Source organism: Phoca vitulina, unplaced genomic scaffold, assembly GCF_004348235.1.
Source record: "Phoca vitulina isolate PV1807 unplaced genomic scaffold, GSC_HSeal_1.0 scaffold20, whole genome shotgun sequence".
Classification (NCBI taxonomy): Eukaryota; Metazoa; Chordata; class Mammalia; order Carnivora; family Phocidae; genus Phoca; species Phoca vitulina.
Window position 1 is genome coordinate 1129199 of NW_022589723.1, and position 26274 is coordinate 1155472.

The 26274-nt window shown below is 38.7% G+C and overlaps 1 protein-coding gene, 2 non-coding genes and 1 pseudogene across 3 annotated transcripts in view; 3 read left to right on the plus strand and 1 right to left on the minus strand.

Moving 5' to 3' along the window:
- CCNB1IP1 (cyclin B1 interacting protein 1) overlaps nt 1-26274 on the plus strand; it is a 37708-nt gene that overhangs the window by 10308 nt on the left and 1126 nt on the right. The window contains exons 2-8 of the mRNA XM_032417374.1: nt 7455-7628; nt 8287-8384; nt 12414-12507; nt 13537-13654; nt 19724-19942; nt 21007-21327; nt 24564-24897. Of these exons, the coding sequence (XP_032273265.1) occupies nt 19922-19942; nt 21007-21327; nt 24564-24897 (676 nt within the window). The 5' untranslated portion in view covers nt 7455-7628; nt 8287-8384; nt 12414-12507; nt 13537-13654; nt 19724-19921. The remainder of the gene's footprint in view (nt 1-7454; nt 7629-8286; nt 8385-12413; nt 12508-13536; nt 13655-19723; nt 19943-21006; nt 21328-24563; nt 24898-26274) is intronic.
- Nucleotides 6470-8749, minus strand: LOC116640451 (annotated as a pseudogene).
- On the plus strand, nt 12693-12769 carry LOC116640858. Its single transcript, XR_004301086.1, has one exon. It is a non-coding gene; the product is annotated as a small nucleolar RNA SNORD126 (small nucleolar RNA).
- Nucleotides 14630-14777, plus strand: LOC116640857. The gene has a single exon (XR_004301085.1). It is a non-coding gene; the product is annotated as a small nucleolar RNA SNORA79 (small nucleolar RNA).

Here is a 26274-nt window from a genome sequence, read left to right on the forward strand (position 1 = left end):
AACTGAGTATTAGATGATTTTAGGGGATTATTTATTAGATGTGACAATGTTATGGTAGTTATGATTTTTTAAAAAGTTCTTTTAAAGAAAGCATGCTATAGTATTTAGGGATGAAATATCATGACATCTGCAATTTGCTTTGAAATACTTCAGCCAGAAATAATCAAATGAAGACAATTGCTAAATCTAGGTAACCGATGTAGAGATGTCCATTATATTCTTTCCTCTAGTTTTCTGTGTGCTTAAAATTGCCATAATGCATTGAAGATATATTAAGGAAAAAATGATGAATTAGTCAAAATAAGTGTAACTAAAGAGAAGAGTTAACTGCAAATCAAGACTTCATATCCTGCTAACTGAACATTTTAGGTAGTGTACTGATTATAATGTGATATTCCTAAGATTTATTTACATTTTCTATCATACCATAATGACAGGAAACATAGATTAATCAAGCTAAATGTAAAGGTACATAATTTCTGGGAAAGTCTACGTATTTCAAAAAGTGAAGTGTATGAAAAACGGATTTATGATACCCAAGAATAAACAAATAGGCCTTTAGAAATAGAAAGGGACTCTTCCTAATGACCAGTTTCAGTTTGTATCACATTGGACTGAGTGACTAGCTCCCATGCCCTGATAAGAATCATTTAGTTCATATATAAGATCTTGCAAACCTCAAATGGTTGAAACAATCTAGAAATAGGTATGATTTTATTTTCTTTATTTGGGTTCTGAGAAGGTATAGAAGTAGTATCTAAAAAAATTTCTGAAATCTCAGAATGTATAAAATATATGGGGAGAAATAGCAGGAGCAGAAGAAAAATGAAGAAGAAGAGGAGGAAGAAAAGAAAGGGGAAAAGAAGAGATAAAAAATTTTATTATTTATTTATTATTATTTTTTAAGATTTTATTTATTTATTTGACAGAGAGAGACACAGTGAGAGAGGGAACACAAGCAGGGGGAGTGGGAGAGGGAGAAGCAGACTTCCAGTGGAGCAGGGAGCCCGATGTGGGGCTTAATCCCAGGACTCTGGGATCATGACCTGAGCCAAAGGCAGACACTTAACGACTGAGCCACCCAGGCACCCCGGGATAAAAAATTTTAATAATTGGTGATACCTGGGTGGTGCAGTTGGTTAAGCATCCAACTCTTGGTTTTGGCTCAGGTAGTGATTGAGCTCAGGGTCATGGGATTGAGCCCAGCATGGGGCTCTATGCTCAGTGTGGAGTCTGCTTAGAATTTCTCTCTCCCTGTCCTTCTGCCCCTCCCAACCATGTGCTCTCTCTCTCTCTCAAATAAATAATTAAAATAAAAAATTTTAATAATCATATTTACAGAATGTAAATGTGAGTTTACCGTTTGGTCTTGAAATCGTTATGATACTTTTTGTATGTCTTCCATGTATATACCAGCAATATTCATGTTTCTCTGGCATCATAAATTTGTTCAACTTTTGGGAAACGAAATAGTAGCAAAGTTTCAGAAGACCCACAGAGCCTGACCAATGGGGAAGAAAGAGAAGAGGTGTCAGCATGGGTACTGATGGGATAACATGGGCAGGGGAAGGAATTAAAGGTCCAGAGAAGAAGGAAGGAACCAGCTGAAAAGCCTGGTGAAGAAAGATTGTGATTAAGGCAGAGGGGCCTAATATTTATCCCTGGGGTCTCAAGGTCAGGGATTTTATGCAAGGAGATGAGCCCTATGGAAGAATGGAAGTGGGGAAAAGAAAAGATGAAGAGAAATATTAAGTGCACAAGAGAGATGAACAGAGTAGCTGCCGCAGGAGGTGACTAGAGAGGGGGATGAGAAAGGAGGTTTCTGAAAAAGGGTGATTTGGGGGGAGATTTGTTTGCTTTCTTTTGCTTTTTTTGTTTTTGTTTATAATGGTAACGTCAAGAATTGGGGATAATGGGCTAAATCTGTGATACTGTATCATCTTTGTATCATTTGATAACTATAGTTATGTAACTGACATAAATTCTTCCATGAATTCAGAGTGTGTGTGGAGGGTGGGGTGCCTTACTAAGAACAACATGCTTCTTACTTCCCCCAAATTACCCAAAAATACTCAGGGCTTGGGGGAGGGCTTGACTCCCACATTCATCCCCAAACACAGAGTCTAGTAAGTCCTCTATTGCTTTTCACTCACATGGTATGGCCGCACTATTTTATGGCCCTGGAATGATGATCTTGTTCAAGTAGATCATTGCATAGGTCAGTAAGGTTCTTTGAAGGCAGATGATCCCACTTGTTTAGTGCTAAGTGTGGCCCAAAATGTCCCACTTAGAGCAGCTCAGGGCTCCACATTTTTAAATGCTCTCTTGCAGGACTGTAGAGTCAGCTGATTTCAGCATCTGCATCTCAGTGGATCCAGGACCCAGATTCTTTCTTCATTCCCCTCTCCAGGAATCCAGTTTAGAGATTGGGCAGGCTTTCCTTTTCAACCCTTAAAACACATAGGGTCTGTACCTCTCTGCCTTTGTAAGTCATCTTGGTATTCCAAAGCCCATTTTCACAATGATTTCAGAGAGCCGTACACTTATCTTTCTGGGGTTCCAAAATGATCCACCCATATCTCTTATTGGAGAAGAAGAAAATCTGCAATGTAACCTTGCAACTGTTAGGAAGCAGGAAATTATCAGTGAGTATAGGTCTGTAATCACAACATTTAGGAGCAAAAGCTAATATCCATTGATTTACTTGTATCTAGAAAGAATTGTATGATGTGTAGACAAATAGAAGTGTATAAGTAAACTCATGCAAGCAGTTATTTACTTTTTCATCTCCTCTCTATATAAGAATGAGGAATAAGCAAGGATGGAAGAACATGAATTGAGCAGGTACTATGACCAGTCATTATACTAGACTCTTTCATCCATTCGTATATATGTTGGGGAGGTAGGTATTACTCTCCCCCATGGTATAAAGGAGAAAATTGAGTCTCAGAGAGTTTAAGAAATTTATTCCAGATCATGCAGCTAGGAAGTATCTTGCAAACTATCACAATTTATGTGAAATGTCCTAGAATATCCCTGTGCAGCATCTTGAAATAGAGATTTTCATTTGCTACTCTCTGTCAGGGTCTGAAAATTAAACTGGCAGATTAACTGGAGAAAAACAGACAAATTTTATTGAATTTTTAACTTACATAGGAGCCTTCACAAGAGAATGAAGACTGGAAGTGACCAGGGCAGGAAGCTTTTATACCTTTAGACAAAGAAACAGTAGATTTGTGAAGAATTGAGAAAAGACAAAGGAGTTTGAACTAGTGATAGTAACTGGCCAAGAACGCTAAGAAGGTAAGGTTTAGTTTAGTAAGGTTTGTTTATACAGCTAAATTTTACTTCAAAGCCTGAACCCTTAACCACACCCATCTTTTATTCACCAGTCCTGTTAACTGGAATATTACCCTGAAGGTAAGTTCTAACTTGAATGGATCTAGACCGTTTATAATGAAACCTGTTACCTTGCATAAATTAACCATTTTGAGGTCACAAAGGTTAGGAAATTCTCCTAAAGGAATGAAAATTGTTTACAGTAGGGCCATCTGAACAAGAATGTGTATACACAGCTTGAATTAGCCTGTGTTTGCTTGTGTTGAGTACATTAATTCAAAAGGAAACTTGGTTTAAAAAATTCAATCTAAAAATAGGGCAAGTAGCATCACTGTTTCATAAGAGACAAATAGGTGAAGGAGGGGATTGCCTTATTCCGGCACCTTTTAAGGTAAAGGAGGGGGGAATCTGCTTTTAACTCATTAGCCAATCAGACTCTGAGGCGACTTCTTAAAGCCGCTTCCTGTCTCCACTTACTCTCTCCGTTTTGGTGGTGGGCTGGTGAGTGTGCACTTAATTTTGCTCCCTGTTTTGAATTTCTCTTCCATTTGAACCCTGTATCCTGATGGCAGGCCTTTATTTCAGGCAAGCATTGGAGTGTGCGTGAGTCACAAGGTGATTAATTTCGGCTGTGTGGCGATTGGGGGTAGGCAGGGAAATGCTCTGCCTGGCTTATTTCCACGTGGCCTCTGCAGCACTGGGTCTGCCTTCCTTCCCCGAGACCCGGTGACCCAGAAACAATAGACTCTGCTTCATGTATAGAGTGCCCGTGTTCCTGGAAATCGCCTGGATTCATTTTGCTTGGAGGGAAAGGTATTGTTATTATCCCAATGCTGTTTCGACTTATATCTCCCTGGGTAAGAGGGTAGACCTTGGGAGGAGTTTCAGACCAGTACACTTTAATTCTGTCGTGTCTGCAGGGCCCAGGTCCTTGCTGGGTTTGCAGGACCTGTAGCAAACGTTGTCTTTGCCCTGGTCTTTGCTCAGAGCATTCCAGCTTTCTTAGTGAGCCTCGGCAGCAACCCCTGAAGTTTGATTTTACTGAGCCCTAAGAGGAGCTCCCAATTTTAATGTCACCACTGTAGTGAGGGTGCCCTAAAAAGCCTAATATATACTAAAGTAGAAATTGGGCCTTAGCCCAGGACAAGCCTAAATCAAGTACTAGCACCACAGTTTACTCCTCCAGTGACCTTGGGTGAGTGAGTGAACCATTATGAGGCTCCGCTTTTGAAAATCAGAATATACGAAGGCCAGGTATTATATTAAATGTTAGATACCTTCTAGAAGTAAACACTACATTTATTTTGGATATCTTTTTTCTTATAAAAAGTTTTGCCTAGTGACCTTGAGTGTAAATGGATTACTATTTTCTTCCTTGATCTACATCAGTTTGAATATAATGTAGGTGTTTGTTATTCTTACAGGCCCAAGGTGTGAAAGAAAGAAACTAGTGGATGGAATGTGGTAATAGACAGTTGTCGACTTACCATAATCCTTGTAATTCTCAAGTTTTATTGTTAATGTTATCTTTTGAAAATAATACATTCACATGGTTCAAAATTAAAAAGGGATCAAAGCGTGTATCACAAAGTCTAGGCCACCTAATTCCCCACGCCCCAACAGCATTAACAGTTTCTTGTGTGTCCTTTCTGAGATATTTTATGTAAGTATAAGCAAATACATGTATTTCACCCTCCCGTCTTCTTTACATACTCTACCAGTTATCTAACTTTTACCACTTAGGATTTCCAAATGAGTAAATAAAGAATATCCACATTCTTTTTTTTTTTTTTTTTAAAGATTTTATTTATTTGATAGAGAGCACAAACAGGGGGAGCGGGAAGGGGAGCAGGAGAGAGAGAAGCAGGCTCCCCGCTGAGCCGAGAGCCTGATGAGGGCTTGATCCCAGAACTCCGGGATCTTGACTGGAAGGTATGTAGCTGAAGGCAGACCCTTAACCGACTGAGCCACCCAGGCGCCCCCATCCACGTTCTTTATAATGGTTTTACAGTAATCTAATGTATGTGCATGCCATAATTTATTTAACCTTTATTGGTCAACATTTAGGTAGTTTACAATCTTGTTGTTGCCCCCACAATGAATAACTGTGTATATAATTCAGTTGTCACATACGACAGTTCAGGTGGTTTTTGATATATTTATAAGGACTCTAAACATGCAGTGCTTCCTGTTACTTATATTTATTTTGTGCACAGTGATGACCAGAAACCAACCAACACCATAAATGTCTTGATTGAGCAATAAAGGATTTTCTATCAAAAGCAAAACCGCGCTGATGGCTTTTATGTGAATATATCTTTGCCCACTTAAGTTTAAGGGATGGTTTATTTTGCTGTGGACTTGTATTTAATGTTGAGAAGGAATGGCAGCATGAACCAGAGAAACCACATGGTTTTTGTATTCACCAAAGGCAGAAGGGGCATATTTCCAGTGTTTACTTAGCAAAATGTGTGTTGGATATCTTTCTGAAATTATGGTGTTGAGTGGGTACACTATATTTTAGCATTAAGTTGGGGAACATGGAAATGTTTTTTAGGATGTAAACGTGCAAAACAAAAGCTTCTGGGAATCCCACCAAAGCTATATATATATATGTGTATATATATATTTTTTTTCTTAAGTCTTTTTTTTTTTTAAGATTTTATTTATTTATTTATTTGACAGAGAGAGGGAACACAAGCAGGGGGAGCGGGAGAGGGAGAAGCAGGCTTTCCGCTGAGCAGCGAGCCTGATGTGGGGCTCGATCCTAGGACCCTGGGATCATGACCTGAGCTGAAGGCAGACACTTAACGACTGAACCACCCAGGTGCCCCTATTTTTTTAAGTCTTTTTTTTTTTGTGGAGAAAATCACTTTATTCTAATTAATTCATAAATGAGAGCATCACAAAAGGTGATTTAAGGAGACACACAAACATCTGCCCAACCCCAAATTCAAACCATCTCAATGAACTTCTATACAGTAAGAACAACCTTTTTCATTCCAGTTCTGAAGAAAGCTATATTTAATGATGAAGGAGAGGCTTAACTGGTGGTTTTACACTTTATATATTCACCATCAATTAATTTTTATGCTAAATTAACTTGGTCATGAGAGATGATTTTCCATATCTTCAATTTGAACTTCTTGATTAGGCTAATCCATTTGCAAATCTGCACTGCTTCAGCACCTCGCTGAAGCCTTCACAAAGCTTCAGGTCACCCTGGTTCTGGGCACACTCCAGAAACTGTCTCATCTCATAGTGGCATGGGCCAGACTGCTGGTGTGCTGGCTGAGTTCCCTGAGGCTCCCGGTGAGTGATGTCAGGCCTTGAAGGCTCAGCATTGCCTCCTCCACCGAAGCCCCCAGTGATGGCATGACCTATCATGTGCCCGACAGCAGAGCCCAGAGCCACGCCAGCTGCAGTGGTTGCCATCTGGGCTAGGAGACCTGGCTGCCGGGGCGGGCGCAGCAGCAGGTGAGCCGACAGCAGCTGGTGGAGCCGCTGCTGGCGCTGGTCTAGGCGCCGCTCGCATCTGAGGTGCCGCGCTGGCCGGAGGGGCCGTTCGGGAGGTGCGGCTCCTCCGGCTTCCAGCCGGCGTCTTTTTTTAAGTCTTAAAAAGGCTAAAATCGGGTGCCTGGGTGGCTCAGTCGGTTAAGCGTCTGCCTTCAGCTCAGGTCGTGATCCCAGGGTCCTCGGATCGAGTCCCGCATCGGGCTCCCTGCTCAGCGGGGAGTCTGCTTCTCCCTCTGCCTCTGCCCCTCTCCCTGCTCATGCACTCAATCTCTGTCAAATAAATAAATAAAATCTTTAAAAAAAAAAAAAGGCTAAAATCATCTAGTTTTCCGTTAGGAGTATCTTGCATTTGGAAGGACCTTATGAGGGATCTGAATGTCTTTCTTGGCTTCAAGATTATTGTGAAAAGTGAAATTGTTAGACAGGATTCTGTATTCCTATTCATTAGCTGGGTGAGCTTGGACACTTAATAATAGAAACAACATATTAAATATTTAACTACATGCCAGCTACTGTGTAAAGTATTTTATGTTTATTTTACCTCATTTAATCTTCCCAAGGGTCCTAAGAGGTAGGTGATATTTGTCTTCATTTTTCAGAAAGGGAATCAGAAGCTTAGAGGAGTTGAAAATATGTGGGGGAGTCAAGATTCAAATCCAGTTTTGTCTGACTTCAAAATCCATTATCTTAACCACTAAGCTGCCTGCCATTTAGACTCCAAACCTTGCTTGCAGACCTATAGAATGGAGATGACATAGCACTTGCAAAATGAGGTAAATATAGAAAGTGCTTTATAAATTCTGAGATAGACCAAGTATTATGAAACAGATAAAATGTCAGGTTACCAGAGTAGCAGTTTTACTGCCTCCTGTATTCTGATTTCAAGTTATTCTTTCCTGCTGTTTTGATGCAAAGCCCTTAGGTACTGTATTTTCATTTGTTACACCAGCAATGAGACTGGGGCTCTTGGTATGAGCTGAATGGTTGGTCTATGTTCCTGAACTCCCCACTTTTATTTTCTATATGCTCTGAGAGGTTAAAAACAATCACTATTTCTTTTTCTTTTTTTTTTTTTTTTAAGATTTTTTAATTTATTTGACAGGAGAGAGAGAGCACAAGCAGGGGTAGCGGCAGGCAGAGGGAGAGGGAGGGGCAGGCTCCCCACTCAGCAGGGAGACCGATGTGGGACTCGAACCCACGATCCTGGGATCATGACCTGAGCCGAAGGCAGACGCTTAACTGTCTGAGCCCCCCAGGCGCCCCAAAACAATCACTATTTCTAAAGTAGCTGACAGTGAGCGGGAAGCAAAACTTGGAATCTGTTCTGATAGCAGCGTCTTAGAGAGCTATCCCTAAAAGAGAGCCATGCCAAGTGACAGTTAAGCATTTACTTCCTATATGAAGTTTTGTATTGTTTTCCTTTTGTTTCAGGTTGAAGATGGAATCCATGGAGGAAGGAAGGCCTGGGTCTTCAGACCCCTGGCTGCCAGTCCAGAAGTGGCACTGTGAAAGCATCTGTAACATCTGCTGTAGGTGCCCTAACAATCAAGTGGGCTTGGATCTGGACATTCTCAGTAGGAATGGTTAAAGACTGATGGGACCATAAAGCAAGTACTTGAACTTTGACTAAGCTAGGCCTTAAAGTGTTCTCTATGTCCCATGTCTATGTGTCTTTTCTATCTAAAAAAGATAGGTTCTTTGAGTTACTGTTGTATCCCATAATGCTAGGCACAGAGTAGGCACTGAGTTATTGGCATGGAACAGTGTAAAACTGAGCAGTAGTAGTAATCTTAAAACAGAAGCATCAGATGATTTGGTATTAATCAATTTGTAGTTTGTATCAGGCCTTCATGAAGTACCTATTCACATAACGTAAAATGTACGTTTTGGCCATGAGCACCAACACTTAGAAACATTTATTTCTTACAGGGAACAAAATGCATGGGTCATTGATAGTTCATGGGGGAATTTACAAATTATTTACTTAAGCTCCCTAAATGCTCAGTAAATATGAAATGGCCTTCACGTGGTAGAATGATGTTTGCTGAAGCATAGCCAGAGTCCTGCAGGGAGCATCATGTATTGGGAAAGGTATCCTGTGTTTAACATCAGGATTTATGTCCTAAATTTTAGGTTATGTGCCAACGATACAGAGACCAGAACTTTTACAATCTAGGTTGTTTGTGAGATGATTCAAATAGAGAAGTTGCACCTTTATATACATATATTCTCCTGTAGGGAATACTTGGATCATGGAGTTTTGAGGTAGAAATTATTATAGCTGTAGAAACCTTGCACTTCAAGTCTTACTTCCTGTCTCTGTTCCCTTGGTTAATTTAATATGCTGCCCATCTGAAAACATCTTACAAATTGGAGTATTATTCAACTATAGGACAGGGGTTAAAATAACACTTTGACTATATGTCTCAGGTACTTAAAACACCTCAGTTTCCTTCTGACCTACTGTGCCACAATAGCATTCTCATTATGTGCTACAGCAAACCATCTTCTGTGGCTCTGCCTCTTATTTCATGTAGGAAGTGGCGTGGTGAGGTGAAAATTGGGAGTTTTCACAGAACTGGATTTAAATCCTAGCTCTTTTTTTTTTTTTTTTAAGATTTTTATTTATTTATTTGACAGAGGGAGACACAGTGAAAGGGGGAACACAAGCAGGGGGAGTGGGAGAGGGAGAAGCAGGCTTCCCACGGAGCAGGGAGCCTGATGCGGGGCTCGATCCCAGGACCCTGGGATCATGACCTGAGCCGAAGGCAGACGCTTAACTGACTGAGCCACCCAGGCACCCCGCTCCTAGCTCTTAATAGCTAGGTGACCTTGGGAAATTTATTTAACTTCTCTGAGCCTCAAATTTCCCTGTAAATATGGGATTGTCAAGTTTGAGTGAGATGTTTTTTACAGTTCTTGATAGATAGTAGGAATTTTCAAGAATGGTAGCTACTACTTCCTTTCTGTCAGTGTATTTTAGTCGTACCCATCCTTTAAGGTGCTGCTGTCCAACAGAACTTTCTGTGGTGATGGAAATGTTTCTGTACATTTGTACATGTTTTGTATTGTTCAGTATGGTAGCCATTAGCCACCTGTGGCTACCGAGCAATTACAATGTGATTGGTGTGACTGAAGAATTTAATTTTTAATTTAATTTTAACGGCTGAATGTGGTGTTACCTATTAGACAATGCAATTTTTTTCTTTTCTTTTTTTTTAAGATTTTATTTATTTGACCCAGAGAGAGGGAGAGCACAGGCAGGAGGAGCGGCAGGGAGAGGGAGAAGCGGGCCCCCACTATGTGGGACTCGATCCCGGGACCCTGGGATCATGACCTGAGCTGAAGGCAGACGCTTAACTGACTGAGCCACTCAGGTGCCCCTGCAATTTTTTTTCTTGTGAGGAGAACTTTTAAGATCTCTCTTAGCAACTTTCAACTATACAATGTGGTATTATTTTAAGTGCAATTTTAAGGCTCATTCAAGACCTGTACCTTTTTTCTTCATGAAGACTTCTGTGACCAGTGATTCTTCTTCTTCTTTTTTTTTTTTAAGATTTTATTTATTTATTTGACAGAGAGAGACACAGCGAGAGAGGGAACACAAGCAGGGGGAGTGGGAGAGGGAGAAGCAGGCTTCCCGTGGAGGAGGGAGCCTGATGAGGGGCTCAATCCCAGGATCCTGGGATCAGGACCTGAGCTGAAGGCAGACGCCCAATGACTGAGCCACCCAGGCGCCCCCCAGTGATTATTATTCTTAGCATAGCTTGCTCTATTGCTCATTTGGTACTCCCCATGGACATTAATTTTCATGAATCTTGTCTTTCTAGCTAGATTTTATCTGAGGTTATACATTTTTAAATCTTCACATTGCTGCATTGAAAGGAACTTGATAAAAATATAACTAATATATTTTTTAATTTAATTTATTTTATTTTTTTTATTATTATGTTATGTTACTCACCATACATTACATCATTAGTTTTTGATGTAGTGTTCCATGATTCATTGTTTGCGTATAACACCCAGTGCTCCATGCAGAACGTGCTCTCTTTAATACCCATCACCAGGCTAACACATCCCCCCACCCTCTCCCCTCTAGAACCCTCAGTTTGTTTCTCAGAGTCCATAGTCTCTCATGGTTCGTCTCCCCCTCCGATTTCCCCCCATCATTTTTCCCTTCCTACTATCTTCTTCTTCTTCTTTTTTTTTTTTTAACATATATTGCATTATTTGTTTCAGAGGTACAGATCTGTGATTCAACAGTCTTACACAATTCACAGGGCTTACCATAGCACATACCCTCCCTAATGTCTATATAACTAATATTTTTAGTTAGTAAGTTTTAAATTATCATTAAATGCAATATAAGAAATTTTCTAGTTAGTAATCTGGTGAATAGGGAATAGTCTGAAGGTTGCCTGCAGTGATGAATTTTGTGTCCAGCCTGTTTCACCTAAAAGTTAGATTACTACACTCAAGTGTCGGAAGAGGCAATTATGATTTTTCTTATATTGCCATCTTGTGGCCAACTTGGGTGCCAAATGATGCTAATTCAATTTTGCTATGTCAGAGGAAGTTTTCTTTAGTTTATTGTGATAAATTTTTACCAAGAGTAAAGGTTAAATACAGTCAGCATTGGCTGAAATGAAATGGAAACATGCTTTGAAAAAAATGTTAACTATTTTGGATTACCTTCTCATTTTTTTTTTTAAAGGAGACTCCACGCCCAAGGTGGGGCTTGAACTCAAAACCTTGCGATAGAGTTGCATGTTCTACCAACTGAGCCAGCCAGGGGCCCCAGATTACCTTCTTACTTATCTTATGAGTTCCTGGCTCTTTCCTTTTTTTTTTTTTTTTAAGGATTTTGTGAATTTAATGACTGGTTACAAGGGTTTTCTGTAGTTAAACATCCTGCGGACTTGGAGAGGTTGGCAGTATCCCATGCCACTTATTCCCCATATCACTGAATTTTTCCCATGGCTGTCAAGCTCTGGTTGCAGGCAGGACACGGCTCCTTTCCTTTCCATTTCCTTTTCCTTTCCTTTCCTGTTCTCTTATTGTCAGAGTTTGGTTAGACTTACTGTCTAGTTTTACCCAAACTTTTAAATTTATTTATTTATTTATTTATTTTTAAAGATTTTATTTGTTCATTTGAGAGAGAGAGCATGAGCAGGGGTGCGGGGTGGGAGGGTGCACAGGGAGAGGGAGAAGCAAACTCCCTGCTGAGCAGGGAGCCCAATGTGGGGCTCCATCCCAGGACCCTGGGATCATGACCTGAGCTGGAGGCAGATGCCCCCAAACTTTTAAATTTATACAAAAAGCTGATCTTGTGTAAGAAGACCTACCCTAATGTGATATTGAGTTTGGGCATTTCATGATGTTCTCCAAATAAATGGGTCAATTTATATTACTGACTGGAGGTTCATATAAAGAATGAAGTTTTCCTTGAGGTTAATTTTCCTTGAGGCTATAGGGTATGACTTGGGAGGAGGCTGGTGTGCATTCAAGTCGTGTAATCATAACCTTTATTTACTTACTTACTTTTTATTTTCCAGAGATGATACATCTGGAAAGATGATGCTTAGGTAGTTGGTAGATCATGTTGTTCAACTAATTCCTTGATAGAAGCTGATTCATTTGATATCAGAGGTAAGTATAAAAGAAAACTGTTTTTACTTCATTTGGATTTTTAATCACTTACTAAGTTTTGGGGCCTGGTGCTCTTTGTGGCTGGAATTTGGTAGTTTAAAAAAGCCTTCGTTCTAACCTTAAGAGGGTTCGCTTGGTTTAGCGATGAGGAGCTGGTGGTGGTTTGCCCTTCATCAGTCATTTTCAGTTTGCCATGATGAAATGCATGTTAAGTCCGTGTTTCAGCTGATCACCCTGATTAAACACATGCTCTGAGCAGACTAAAGCTAGGGCAAACACCTGGAGTTGAATTCTGCTTCTTGGAATTCTTACTGGATTCTAGCCTCCAGTCCCAGGTAGTTCTTTTAAATATTTGAATTACGGATCTGGACACTACAACACTTTGTTGTGCTTTGATCTTTGTGGTATCTTCTTGAGATAGGTAGAACCAGGGTCAGGAATCCTTAATCTAAACATTCAAACACTACAGAAAAAGCACTGATAACTGGTATAATTCTGTCAACCACTTTACTTGGCTGTTTTAAACTCACCACTATTTTATTAATCTATATGTAGGATTAAGGGAATCCCAGAGTTGGTTAAGTCAATTTTGTCAAGATCATAAAATGTGACACTATATAGTCATTTAAAAGTTATGATAGAGGTTTATCTTTCTTGAAATGGAAGGGTATTTATGATACATTAAAAACAAGTTATAGAGCAGTATGTGCAATCCTTTTTATGGTTAAATATTTTCATATACTTATGTTTACTTCAGAAATTATCTGACAGGATATACTCAAATACCAGGGATTATTGTCTCTAGAATTGCATTCTAAGTGTGATCTTGTTAACCTGTATTTTCTGAGTTTATTATATTCATGTATTGTATAATTGAACCTACACGGAACAGGCTTCTATTCTTTACCTGTGCTTGCATGTTTCAGCAGAGAATGGGGTACATATGAGGAAGAAATACAGGAAATGCAAATAATTCAAAGTAACATCAGCATTTGAAATAGTTTTTAGTTTTGGCTATGTCTTTTGCAGAAATGAAGTTTCAGGAGACCAAAACTAGATCTGAGTCTCACTTCTTTCCCAGCCTGGAATTCTTGGGTGCTATAAGTCCTGGATATACAATAGATGATGACAACATTTTTCTTTTATGGTAAGGCTTAGAAGCTTTGACATACATATGAATCTTTGAAAATTCGGCTTTATGGTTTCATGGCCAGCTGCTAAGTTGCTACAAAAATTTTTATTTTTTAAAAAAGGCAATTAAAGATGTTGAGAGGTTGCTTAGTATAATAGTTATACATGGATTCTGGAGTCAGACTGCATTCAAACCCATCCTTTGTCACTTAATCAGCTCTGTAACCTTAGCAAGTTTCTTAACATCTCAGTCTCTTAGTGTCCTTATATCTTAGAAGATGAGAATAATAGTACTGGATTCAAAAGAATAGGATTTGACTTTGAAGATTAGATAATAAGTGCATGGGCTTAGAACATTGTTTAAGCATATGGTAATCACTCAAAAGATGTTAGCTGTTTTATCATCAAAGTCCCTGTGCAGTTTTTGCTTACATGCATCTTTATGCCAATTGGCCTATACCTCATTATGTTTATCTCCAGCACACAAAGCCTAATTTAGTTCTAGAGTTAGGCAAACTATGGTGATAAGGACTATAGTGTGTATCTCTATATAACTGTTCCAATAACATTTCTTTAGTTGATTGATCTTGTTTTGGCATCAATTTATTTATCATCTTATTCCTCATTTTGTCTCTCTAGCTGGTTTTGTCTCTCTAGCTGGTTCTTCTAGCTCTTAGTTGACTTAAAAATTTAGATGTAGTGATTCCTTTTAAGAGTGACTTGAGGGCGTCTGGGTGGCTCGGTCGTTAAATGTCTGCCTTCGGCTCAGGTCATGATCCCAGGGTCCTGGGATTGAGCCCCGCATCAGGCGCCCTGCTCAGTGGGGAGTCTGCTTCTCCCTCTGACCCTCCCCACCTCATGCTCTCTCTCTCTCATTCTTTCTCTCTCAAATAAATAAAATCTTAAAAAAAAAAAAAAAAAGAGTGACTTGATAGCTTTATTTTTATAAATGTTCCTTAAAGCATTTATTAAAATGGTTGGAGATAAATTTTGATGGCTGTTCCTCTCACTGCTTGGAGCCTTAGGTAGTGGGATTTTAGTCCATCATATATCAAAGCTGACTTGTCTTCACTCAGGGCACCATTTGGATGGGTTGGCCATCCGTTAGTGTCTTCTGATTTTTGCGGAGTCATACAATTACAAAGCAGGTGGTGAATCTAGATAAGAATGTACCTGTGATTGAAAAATAAAACTAATATGAAAACATGAGGATATAGTTTTTAGAAACCCCTTTGACTACAAAAGTATTTGAATAGCACTGACCTAGGACCATGAAATAAAGAGGTCTAGTAAACTGATTCTGAGAGTTACTGAAACATTATACTCTGAAGTCATTAAATATCAAGTGGTTTAATCAGTTTTCTACTGATGAGTTTCTACTGATCAGTTTTCTACTGAGTAGCTGTTTATACATTTCAAGTTAGTATTAAAAATGTCTTTTTCTTTCCAGCACGAAGGTAGATGATTCTTCAAATTAAAGATGGAAGCTGACTTTTCTCACCAGAAATGGTTTATAGAATCAACTTGCAAAAATATAAGAGGCACCAAAGGAAGGAGTAAAATATTTGCTTTTATCATTCTTAGATTCTCTGCTAGATTGTAAACTCCATGAAAGCAGGAAAACTTCCTTATCTATAATGCCTGGCCCAGAATAGATACTCAAAAATATGTGAAGTGAGTTGAAACCTCCATTAAATTTTTTTTTTTTAAGTCCCTGGAAAATGGCAACTATTTTAATGGCATTTCAGCAAGACTTTTATTTATTTATTTATTTGACAGAGAGAGAGAGACAGTGAGAGAGGGAACACAAGCAGGGGGAGTGGGAGAGGGAGAAGCAGGCTTCCCACCGAGCTTGGAGCCCGATGTGGGGCTCGATCCCATGACCCTGGGATCATGACCTGAGCTGAAGGCAGACACTTAAGGACTGAGCCACCCAGGTGCCCCAAGACATTTATTTACATGTAATAATTGGGACTTCAATTTTGACTCTGGTGGAAATTGTATATAAAGGTACATTAAACTATCTGGGTACCAGGAAGTCTACTTAAAACACTTAATATTTGGGGAGCCTGGATAGCTCAGTGGTAAAGTATGCAACTCTTGATCTTGGGGTTCTGAGTTCAAGCCCCATGTTGGGTGTAGAGATTATTTAAAAAATAAAATCTTAAAAAAAAATTAAACTCTTGATACCTAATTATCATGCTTGATCCATTAAGAGTCAATGACAAATGGCTACCAAAACAACCTGGGTATGTGAGGAATAATTACATAAAAGTTTACTGATATTTAATAGGAAATCTTTTATTATGAGCATTTTATAGCCCTGTTGGACATTTATCATTGATTTAAGTTTTACATACCACTCAGGTATGGTTAAAAAGTCATTTCTGCTTTATGTTTATAATGTTGAAATATTTTCAATTGTTTTGGCTAAATTATACTTCAGAAATTTTTTTGCTTACATAGTATATTTATATCCTTGAGGGTATATTTTACAAGCAAAGGATACAAAATACAAATTCAAATATTGGAAGTCTGGTACATATCCCTGTATTGTGAAATATGATTTAATTCTCATGCTTATATTAGAATTATACAGATGGCATGTCACTATAATAACTTCTGTTAGAATCTGAAACCGATTTTTTAGATTAAGATTCTTCTATTAAAATGAGTATAAGTATCAAATTAGTTTTAGAGTAGATCATGCTAACATTTTTTTTTTTTTTAAAGATTTTATTTATTTATTTGACAGAGAGAGACACAGCGAGAAGAGGGAACACAAGCAGGGGGAGTGGGAGAGGGAGAAGCAGGCTTCCCGCCGAGCAGGGAGCCCAATGCGGGGCTCGATCCCAGGACCCTGGGATTATGACCTGAGCTGAAGGCAGACGGTTAACGACTGAGCCACCCAGGCACCCCTAGATCATGCTAACATTCTAAGATTCAATGATAATAGGAGAAATTGCTATCTTGAAATTCTTAGAGAAATTTGGTATATAAATAATATAACTGATAGGTACTTAGAATATCTACATAAGATCAATATTAAACTTTATGATAAAAAAATCATTTTTGAAAGGTGAAAATAACCTGTAATTAAATGGTATAAGTGATGTGTAAGCACAAATTGTACAGTCAGATTTTATTCAGACCCTTATATTAGGAAAAATGGATTAAAGATCTATAAATGAAAAGCAAAACTTTAAACCTATAGAAAAACAAGGAATATGATGACATTGGAATAGACATAAACACAAAAAAGAAAGATTGATAAATTTGTGTACACTAAAATTCAAACTTAGGTTTGCATGCCATGTAACCAACAAAGGACCCCATATAAATCTAGAAAATGATCAAAGGATCTGAAAGAGTTAATTCACTGCTGAGAATCCCTGAGTATTCATTCACCTGAAAAGATGCTTAATCTTATTAGTAATCAAAGAATTGCACATTAAAACAACATTCAGATACCATTTCACTGCCATCATAAGGGCAAAAATGAAAACAAAACAAAACAAAAAATTGACACTTCCATATGTTGCTGAGTGTAAAACAATGTGATATCATCTTTGCTGGTGGCAGTGAAATTTATTTGAAGTTGATTAGACACGAACCCAGTCTCTAGGTATTATATTTTATAGGAATTCTTATCATGTGTACTCAAGGAGACATGTACAGAAAGTTTATTGCAGTATTGATTTTAATTGTAAAAACCTGGAAGAAATGTCCTTTAGAAGAGTGGATAAATTGTGGTATATTTGTAGTATTTGGCTGTTAAAATGAATTAGTGCAAGACAGGTGTATTAACTTGACTACATCTCAAAAATAGGTTAATGAAATGGTGTATTGATAGGTGCTGTATGATAAGGTTTAGTAGTTTTAGGACATGCAAAACAAGATGGATGTATACATATATACTAAAAATATAAAAGCATCCATGAGAGTGATAAATACCAAAATCTGGCTTGTTTACCTCTGGAGAGGTAGGAGGAAAATCAGGAGGCTTCAGCTGTAATTGTAATGTGTTACTTCATTTGAAAAATATCATATGTGAGAAGGATTTCAGTTTATTAAAGCTGAGTGATGGTCATTCTTCACACATTTTTTGTATGCTTGATATTTAATAATAAAAACCAAAATTAAAAAAAAAAGTTCTTTTTGGTGGATGGATCTTTGTATCTCAGCCTTGATTGTTTTCAGTAATCTCATCCCCAGGAGCACTCTAGAAAAGAGCCAGTGAAAGGTTTGTTTATGCCGTAACAGGAGAGGACACAGTGCCACTGAGAAGCGGGTTAGTTCAGTTCCTGCTATTCCAGATTACTGGGATATTAAGACTTTGTAGCACCCTGCCCCCTTTTATTCTATCTGGCAAAACGTGTTGGCAAAAAAAAAAGTATACATACATATACATATATATATGTATATGTATATATGTTACTCCTACAGGCTTTTAGCCAAATGGGTTGGAAATTTGAAACTGATCTGGTGGGAAAATCGTGTGGGGAACACTAAGGTTTGGGGAATCAGTGGTCTTAATGATGAACCAGGAAGAGATCATATTGCAGTACAAAGGTTTAAGTTAGATCACAAAGTTAGGTACTGGCTGAATTTGAATGCTTTGTGTTTTCTAACTTTGAGATTGTATTCCTTTGTTGTACTACATTTGGCATTGTTAAAATCAGAAAATGCACAAAAGGCTCAGATAGCCAAAATAGATGTTAGGGGTTTACACATGAACCCCCAATTTTGTTTGAATCCAATTTGTACCACTGGAATTAAGTTACCACTCTAAACTCTAAAGACATTTTAGGAAATGTATACAAAGGTCAAGATGACCCTTTCTAATTACTGTGAACAAGCTGCAAGTAGACAGAAAACTAGCAGAAAGTTGTTTAGTTAGGATAGGTTTTTGTTTGAAGAAGAATGGGTTAGTATTAGAGATTCACTACCCAGAAAGGGGTTTGCAGGGCTTTGGTGTCCATTGTGTTGCTGATTCATTGGATTGTGTCTGTTACTAATTCACAATGGGCTCACACGTGGACAGGTGGCCGGCCACAAAAGACAGCATTAAGGCTTGTATTCCAAGGACCCCTCAAGCCCTCCTCAGCTTAGTTTCTAATATGATTCTAATAGACTCCTATAGATTGAGCAGAAAATCACACAGTTTACAAAGAACAGAAAAGAAAGGGACAGGTAAGAGCATTAGGGTAAAACAGGCACAAACATTTAAACAGTTACAAGTAGGTCCAGGAGAACACACAGGCAGAGCACCTCAAAAAAGCTGACACCCGATCGATCCTCTCACTTCATTACAGGCGCTGTAATGAATGTTGTAACACAGATTCTAAACCAAGAAAAAGTTCTATTTTCTTTAAATGTATATAGAGGATGTGTAAAAGCTAGAAAGATGTCTTTATCAAGATGGATTAGAAAAATAAAATGGCAGAATCTACCTCAACATGGAGGTGATAGCTATCCAATTACAGGTATCTCATATTTCTGGGACTTTTTCCTGAAACTACTTAGCAAGTCTGTGCTGCCCAGCCGGTCCTCCCCAAGAGTTCCCAGGACAAACACAACACCTGCGTGCACTCAGGTAGGGGCACAAGCCGGCCCTGTTAGCTTCTCAACTGTCCCACTCCCCGTCCTGCTCTTACTCAGGAGAGTCTGACCTCAAATGTTATACCCAGGATAGCCTAGGATGTTACTTTTGTGCCAGTTGAGGGCAGTAAAAGGCACTCCGTGACAGTATCCATGGGGCTCCCAAGTGGGAAACCTGGACCATGCTCAGTGGGACGCACGCCCTCACAGCGCCTGAGACGCGCGTGCGTGGGGATATGCGCCTGAGTCCAGGTGCCACAGCCTGACGGGTCCCAGGATCCTGAGCGGCCGGAAGCCCTGTGACCACCACCCGGCAGGCTCCAGGGCCACCCCGCGCATGCGTTCTGTGTCTTTCTGGAGAGGCACCGCGAATCCTCGCTAGTGTAGTGCTAGAGTTGTGGAGGCAACGGCGTTTTCCCGCGCTTTTTCTGCTCGCCTCAGGTTAGATATTTTATTTGCATTATTATTGTTATTTTCTCTGTAGAGTGCAGAAAGCAGGCCAAGAACTCCAGAGTGAAGTTTCCGTGAGTCTAATTCCCAAAAACTCGGCCGTCGGTAACTTGGGACAATTCACCGAATTGGCTCTTTCCCCCAGTCGTGGAAAATTTGGAATTAGCTGCACCTCCCGCTCTGCCTAAGAAAGTTCTCAGCTTTAAAACTTCCCAGCTCTTCTGCTTCTCCTATGCCTATTATCCTGCTGGAGGTAAAATAGGCCTTGTAACTCCTGCAGCCATTTACCCTTGGAGACTAACTCAGTGGGTACTTTGGGGTAAAGATGTCAGAGCGTCCTCATGGACCCCTGTGACCAAGGCAACATTTTTTTTTTTTATCAAGGCAACATTCTTGACAGAATTTGTTGGTTAACAAATGTGTTAAATATGAATATTTTCCTTGGTGTATAATTGGTGTGTCACTGTTATTTCATACAATATATGATTTTGGTATATCCAGAATATTGCTGTCCAGTTTGGGTTAGTAAAACTAGTGAGAGTGGACACTATATTGAAAAATAACTTAAGAGTATTTATTTACTTAAAAGTATTTATTTAGTTTTACAAACTTTTACTGAGAGTATAGCATTCAATAGTATTTATATTAATAGGTGAATTATTTGATGATAAAATAAATCAGCTTTTGTACAGATTTTCAGGTTTCATAATGGTCATTTGCTTGGATGAATTAAATTATTTTCCATTTAATACTATCAGATTACTACTCTTTTTTAGGTAAGGCAACACAGGTAAAGAATCTGAGAAATCAGTGTATATGAAAAACCTAAAAAGTAACTTAAAGAACACTTTTCACTAAAGAATGGCTGAAATTGGTGCCTGGACTTATATCTGCCAAGTGTGAGAAGTGGTACTAAAATATTCTAGCAAACTATGGATGGTAGTAAATTTGGCTTTTTTGTTTAGGTATTGAGGAATGGCAGAAGGCAGTAATTAATTTTTATTTGTACTTTGTAGATGTTCCTAAGCTTTATTTTCCATGTACATATTATTTTTGGCTTTAGTAAGATTTGGACCACTTGTGTCTTTAATTTTTTTCTTTAAAAATTTTTTTCATGGGCTTTCTAGGGGTTTACACAAGGGAGCACAGTTAATATTGTTGAGTGACTGAAATCTATATAATATGTTGATTATAATAAATACAAACAATAAAATACATTATTTTATCATAATAAAATGAAAACATGCTCTATTTCATTTTCATTGAAATATGACTTATTTGACCTTTTCATTTACCCCTTATTGGGATTCTTTTCAGCATCTGCAGACTTCAATCTCTGTTATGTCTTTGTGTGAAGACATGCTGCTTTGTAACTATCGCAAGTGTCGCCTCAAACTCTCTGGTTATGCGTGGGTCACTGCCTGCTCTCACATCTTCTGTGATCAGCATGGCAGTGGTGAGTTTAGTCGTTCACCAGCTATCTGCCCTGCCTGCAATAGTACCCTTTCTGGAAAGCTAGACATTGTGCGCACGGAACTCAGTCCATCAGAGGAATATAAAGCCATGGTATTGGCAGGACTGCGACCAGAGATTGTGTTGGACATTAGCTCCCGTGCACTGGCCTTCTGGACGTATCAGGTTAGTGCTTAGGCTAGGTTTTCTGGAGAGTATGATTTGAGGCATATGTGGAAGCTTCTAATGTTTTTCCTTCATTGTGTTTGTATTCATTTTTTTTTCAAGATTTTATTTTTATTTGTCAGAGAGAGAGAGCCCACAAGCAGGGCGAGCGGCAGGCAGAGGGAGAAGCAGGCTCCCTGCTGAGTAAGGAGTCCGATGTGAGGCTCGGTCCCAGGACCCTGGGATCATGACCTGAGATGAAGGCAGACACCTGACCGACTGAGCCACCCAAGCGTCCCTCATTTTTTATGAATATATAGAAAACATTCTTTTTAATAATTTTTTAAAAAGATTTATTTATTTATTTATTTATTTATTTGAGAGAGCATGAGAGTGTGTGTGAGAGAGAGAGTGCACAAGCAGTGGGGAGGGGCAGAGGGAGAAGCAGACTCCCTGCCAAGCAGGGAGCCCAATTTGGGACTGGATCCTAGGACCCTAGGATCATGACCTAAGCCAAAGGCAGACGCTCAACTGACTGAGCCACCCAGGTGTCCCAATAAATGTGTTTTTTTTTTGTTAAAGAAATAGGTTTATTTTTGGAAATCCAAAAGAAGGAAAATAAAAAATGAACTATAATTCCATAACTTAGAGATCATTGTTGATATTTTTATATGTGTATTACTGGACTTTTTCTGTGTATAAATATATATTTTGTCCAAAAGTAAGGGTAATATCAGTTAAAGCTGACATTATGCTTATTATGAGTATTTTATTACATATTTTTAAGTTAGCTATTCTATAATCATAATTTTAATAATTGTATTGCATCATAATTTATTTTCAAGCTATAAAAAAGTTGCTAAGATTAAATTCCTGAAAGTGGCTGAATACATTTCAAAGTTGTAAAAATTGCAGTATTTTGGGATGCCTGGTGGCTCAGTCAGTTAAGCATCTGACTCTTGATTTCAGTTCAGGTCATGGTCTCAGGATTGTGAGATCAAGCCCCGAGTCCAGCTCCAAGCTGAGTGTGGAGCCTGCTTAAGATTCTCTCTCTCCCTCTCCCTCTGCCCCTCCCCTGTGTGCTCTTCTCTCTCTCTCTCAAAAAAAAAAAAAATTAAAAGTTGCAGTATTTTATTATTTATTTATTTATTTATTTTAGAGATTTTATTTATTTGACAGAGAGAGACACAGCGAGAGAGGGAACACAAGCAGGGGGAGTGGGAGAGGGAGAAGCAGGCTTCCCGCTGAGCAGGGAGCCCGATGTGGGACTCGATCCCAGGACCCTGGGATCATGACCTGAGCCGAAGGCAGACGCTTAACGACTGAGCCACCCAGGCGCCCCAATTTTTTATTTATTTTTTAAAGATTTCATTTTATGTAATCTCTATACCCAATGTGGGGCTTGAACTCACAACCCCAAGATCAAGAATTGCATGCTTTGAGCCAGCCAGGCACCCCCAAAATGGCAGTATTTTAAAATTGCCCTCCAGTTAGGCCTGGGGCCTATCATTTTGTGTTCCCTTGTGTATGAAGGTGCTTGATTCTCATACTTTCTACTCACCAATTAGATATGAGTAAAGTAGAATCTCATTATTCTTTTTTTTTATGTTACGTTAATCACCATACATTACATCATTAGTTTTTGATGTAGTGTTCCATGATTCATTGTTTGCATATAACACCCAGTGCTCCATGCAGAACGTGCCCTCTTTAATACCCATCACCAGGCTAACCCATCCCCCCCCCCAGAACCCTTAGTTTTTCAGAGTCCATAGTCTCTCATGGTTTGTCTCCCCCTCCAAGAATCTCATTATTCTTTAAATATGCTTTTCTTGGATGACTTTTAGATGAAAACATTTTCTTGTATTTTTTTCATGTATTTTTGTTTTATGCATTGCCTGTTTCAATTTGCTTATTTCAGTTGCTGTAGGTTTTTTTTCTTACTGATTTGTTAAGAATTCTCTATGTATTTAACTCAGATGTTACAAGAAATTTTCTTTTTTCAGTTATCTTTTATTAGTGTGATTTTGAAATTGGCCTTTTTTTATTGTTGAGTTCTAAGAGTTCTTTGTATGTTTTGGATAACAGTCTTTTATGAGATAACGTCTTTTACAATTTTTTTTTTTTTTTAAGATTTTATTTATTTGACAGAGAGAGACACAGCGAGAGAGAGAACACAAGCAGGGGGAGTGGGAGAGGGAGAAGCAGGCTTCCCGCTGAGCAGGGAGCCTGATGCGGGGCTCGATCCCAGGACCCTGGGACCATGACCCAAGCCGAAGGCAGTCGCTTAATAACTGAGCCACCCAGGTGCCCCACAAATATTTTCTCTCAGTCTATGGCTTGTCTTTTCATTCTCTTGACATTGTCTTTTGCAGAGCAGAAATTTTTAATTTTAATGAAGTCTAGCTTATCAATTCTTTCTTTTGTAGATTGTGCTTGCTGGTGTTGCATCTAAAAAGTCACCATCAAACCGAAGATCATTGATTTGCTCCTCTGTTATTTTATAGGAATCTTATAGTTTTATGTTTACATTTAGGTCTGTGATTCATATTGAGTTAATTTTGGTGAAGGTTGTACAGTCTATGTTTAGATTCAATGTGACCTCAGTATTTTGCTGGCTATTGCCCAAAAGCTGCTCTCAGTTACTTGCCTTGTTGCCCTTTGCAGCATGGCTACTTGCTTCTACAAAGCCAGCAAGAGAGAGAATGTGCTACTCAGGCAGACTTTATAGTCTTATGTAATGTACTCATGAAGCAGCATCCTGTCATTTTTCCTGTATTCTAGTCACAGTTTCTGTCCACATTCAAGGGGAGGATCTAAGTACAAGGAGGCAGGGATAATTGGAGGCTATCTTACAATCTGTTCTCCACAGTGTGGATTACTTGAAATATGAAATTATTTCTTAAAAACCTTAAGACTCCATGTCACTTGTTAAGGTTAGACAAATACTTCTTTTGTTAGTATAATGATAGCAGTTTGAGAGTATTCCTCCAGAATGTTTTCCTATGAAGTTAGTGACACAGTGTATTATTTTCTGTAATAATCATCCTATTGTACATCTAGTTTGCTTAACCTGGTTCTTTTTTTTTTTAAATTTTTTATTGTTATGTTAATCACCATACATTACATCATTAGTTTTTGATGTGCTTAACTTGGTTCTAAATGTTAAATTAATAACATCCCAGTGTAAGTCTTTCTTTTTCTTTTGCATTTAAAGTTTTACAATATATAACTTAAAAATCTTTTTTTTGGGACAGGTACATCAGGAGCGTCTCTATCAAGAATATAATTTCAGCAAGGCTGAGGGCCATCTGAAACAGATGGAGAAGATATATACTCAGCAAATACAGAGTAAGGATGTAGAATTGACCTCTATGAAGGGGGAGGTCACCTCCATGAAGAAAGTGCTAGAAGAATATAAGAAAAAGTTCAGTGACATCTCCGAGAAACTTATGGAGCGAAATCGTCAGTATCAAAAGCTCCAAGGCCTCTATGATAGCCTTAGGCTGCGAAACATCACTATTGCTAACCAAGAAAGTACCCTTGAACCATCCATGATTGCACAATCTGGTGTTTTTGGCTTTCCATCAGGTAAGAAGGGACATGTAATATCCAATAACTGTTCTTTAAATCTTTCACATTGTGTTCTGCACAGTTCCAGGAAGTCAGGGGAGACTCCAAAGGCCTAGAGTGGTATAGGCTCCAGATTCTTCATCCATGTCTCAACATGTACATCTTTGCTTTTATCTATTTTATTCGCTTGTGGTTAAGTTACATCTTCAATGTAAACAGAATAAATCTCTCCAAAATAAAAGTTTGCAAATTGGTACTTTAAGTGAAAAGCTACTTCCTTGGGGTAATAAGAGTATTAGCTGCCATTTGTTGATTCCTTACTAAGTGCTAGGCACTGTTACAATTTTACACATATTCCTGTTATTTTTCAAAACTTTATGATGTAGTTATTATTATCCTTATTTTACAGATGAGAAAACTAAGTCACCGAAAGTTTAAGTAAATTGGTCAAGGTCACAAAACTGTCTTCAGAGCCCACACAACCATTTCCTTCCTCAAGAAGGCCATGTTCAGTTTCTTTCACATGGCAATACTGATGGCACAGTTCTTAAGTTATTGTTGGTTGTTTGGTTGGTTCACTTTTGTTCATTTATCAAATATTTATCAAACATATTTCATGTGCTAGGCTGCTAGACATAATCCTAGGCAATGAGAATATAAGGATTATCCAGATAAGATTCCTGCCTTCTGGAAGTGTACAATCTAGGAAGATACCACTTCTTTTTTGCTCTCTAGGTGCTTTGGCAAATGCAATGAATCTCATATGTCTTCCTGAGTTCTCCTCTTAATACTACTCTTAATATAACAGAATCCAATAGATTTTTGCTATGCTATTAATATAAATTATTTTTGTCATATAAAAAAGTGAGGTTTCTTGTGCGTGATTTTCCTAAATATATGTTTTTTTGAATTATAGGCTGAGGAAAAAGGTTTAGTGGGGGAGGAGATGTCCTAGAAAGGGCAGGAAGTAATGAGATGAGGTGTATCAGATAGAAGAATTGAAACAAAAACAAGTTTTTGCTTAACTTTCACTTAGTCATAATTATAATTTAGTCAATCAAAGTGTTATTGTATATTAACATTGTAGATATTTTTTCCTTGTTACGATCCACATTTATTTTGATTTCTTTCATATTCACTAGTTCTTTCCTGTTCCACTTTTTATGTACACTTAAACCTTTTTACTTTCACCTCTTGCTACAGTTGTTGGCTTGAAGCAGGTATAGTCTGCATTCTGCTTTAGTTACATGTTCCCTTTAAAACTGGTAGAAGCCAGGGGCGCCTGGGTGGCTCAGTCGTTAGGCGTCTGCCTTCGGCTCAGGTCATGATCCCAGGGTCCTGGGATCGAGCCCCGCATCGAGCCCCGCATCGAGCCCCGCATCGAGCCCCGCATCG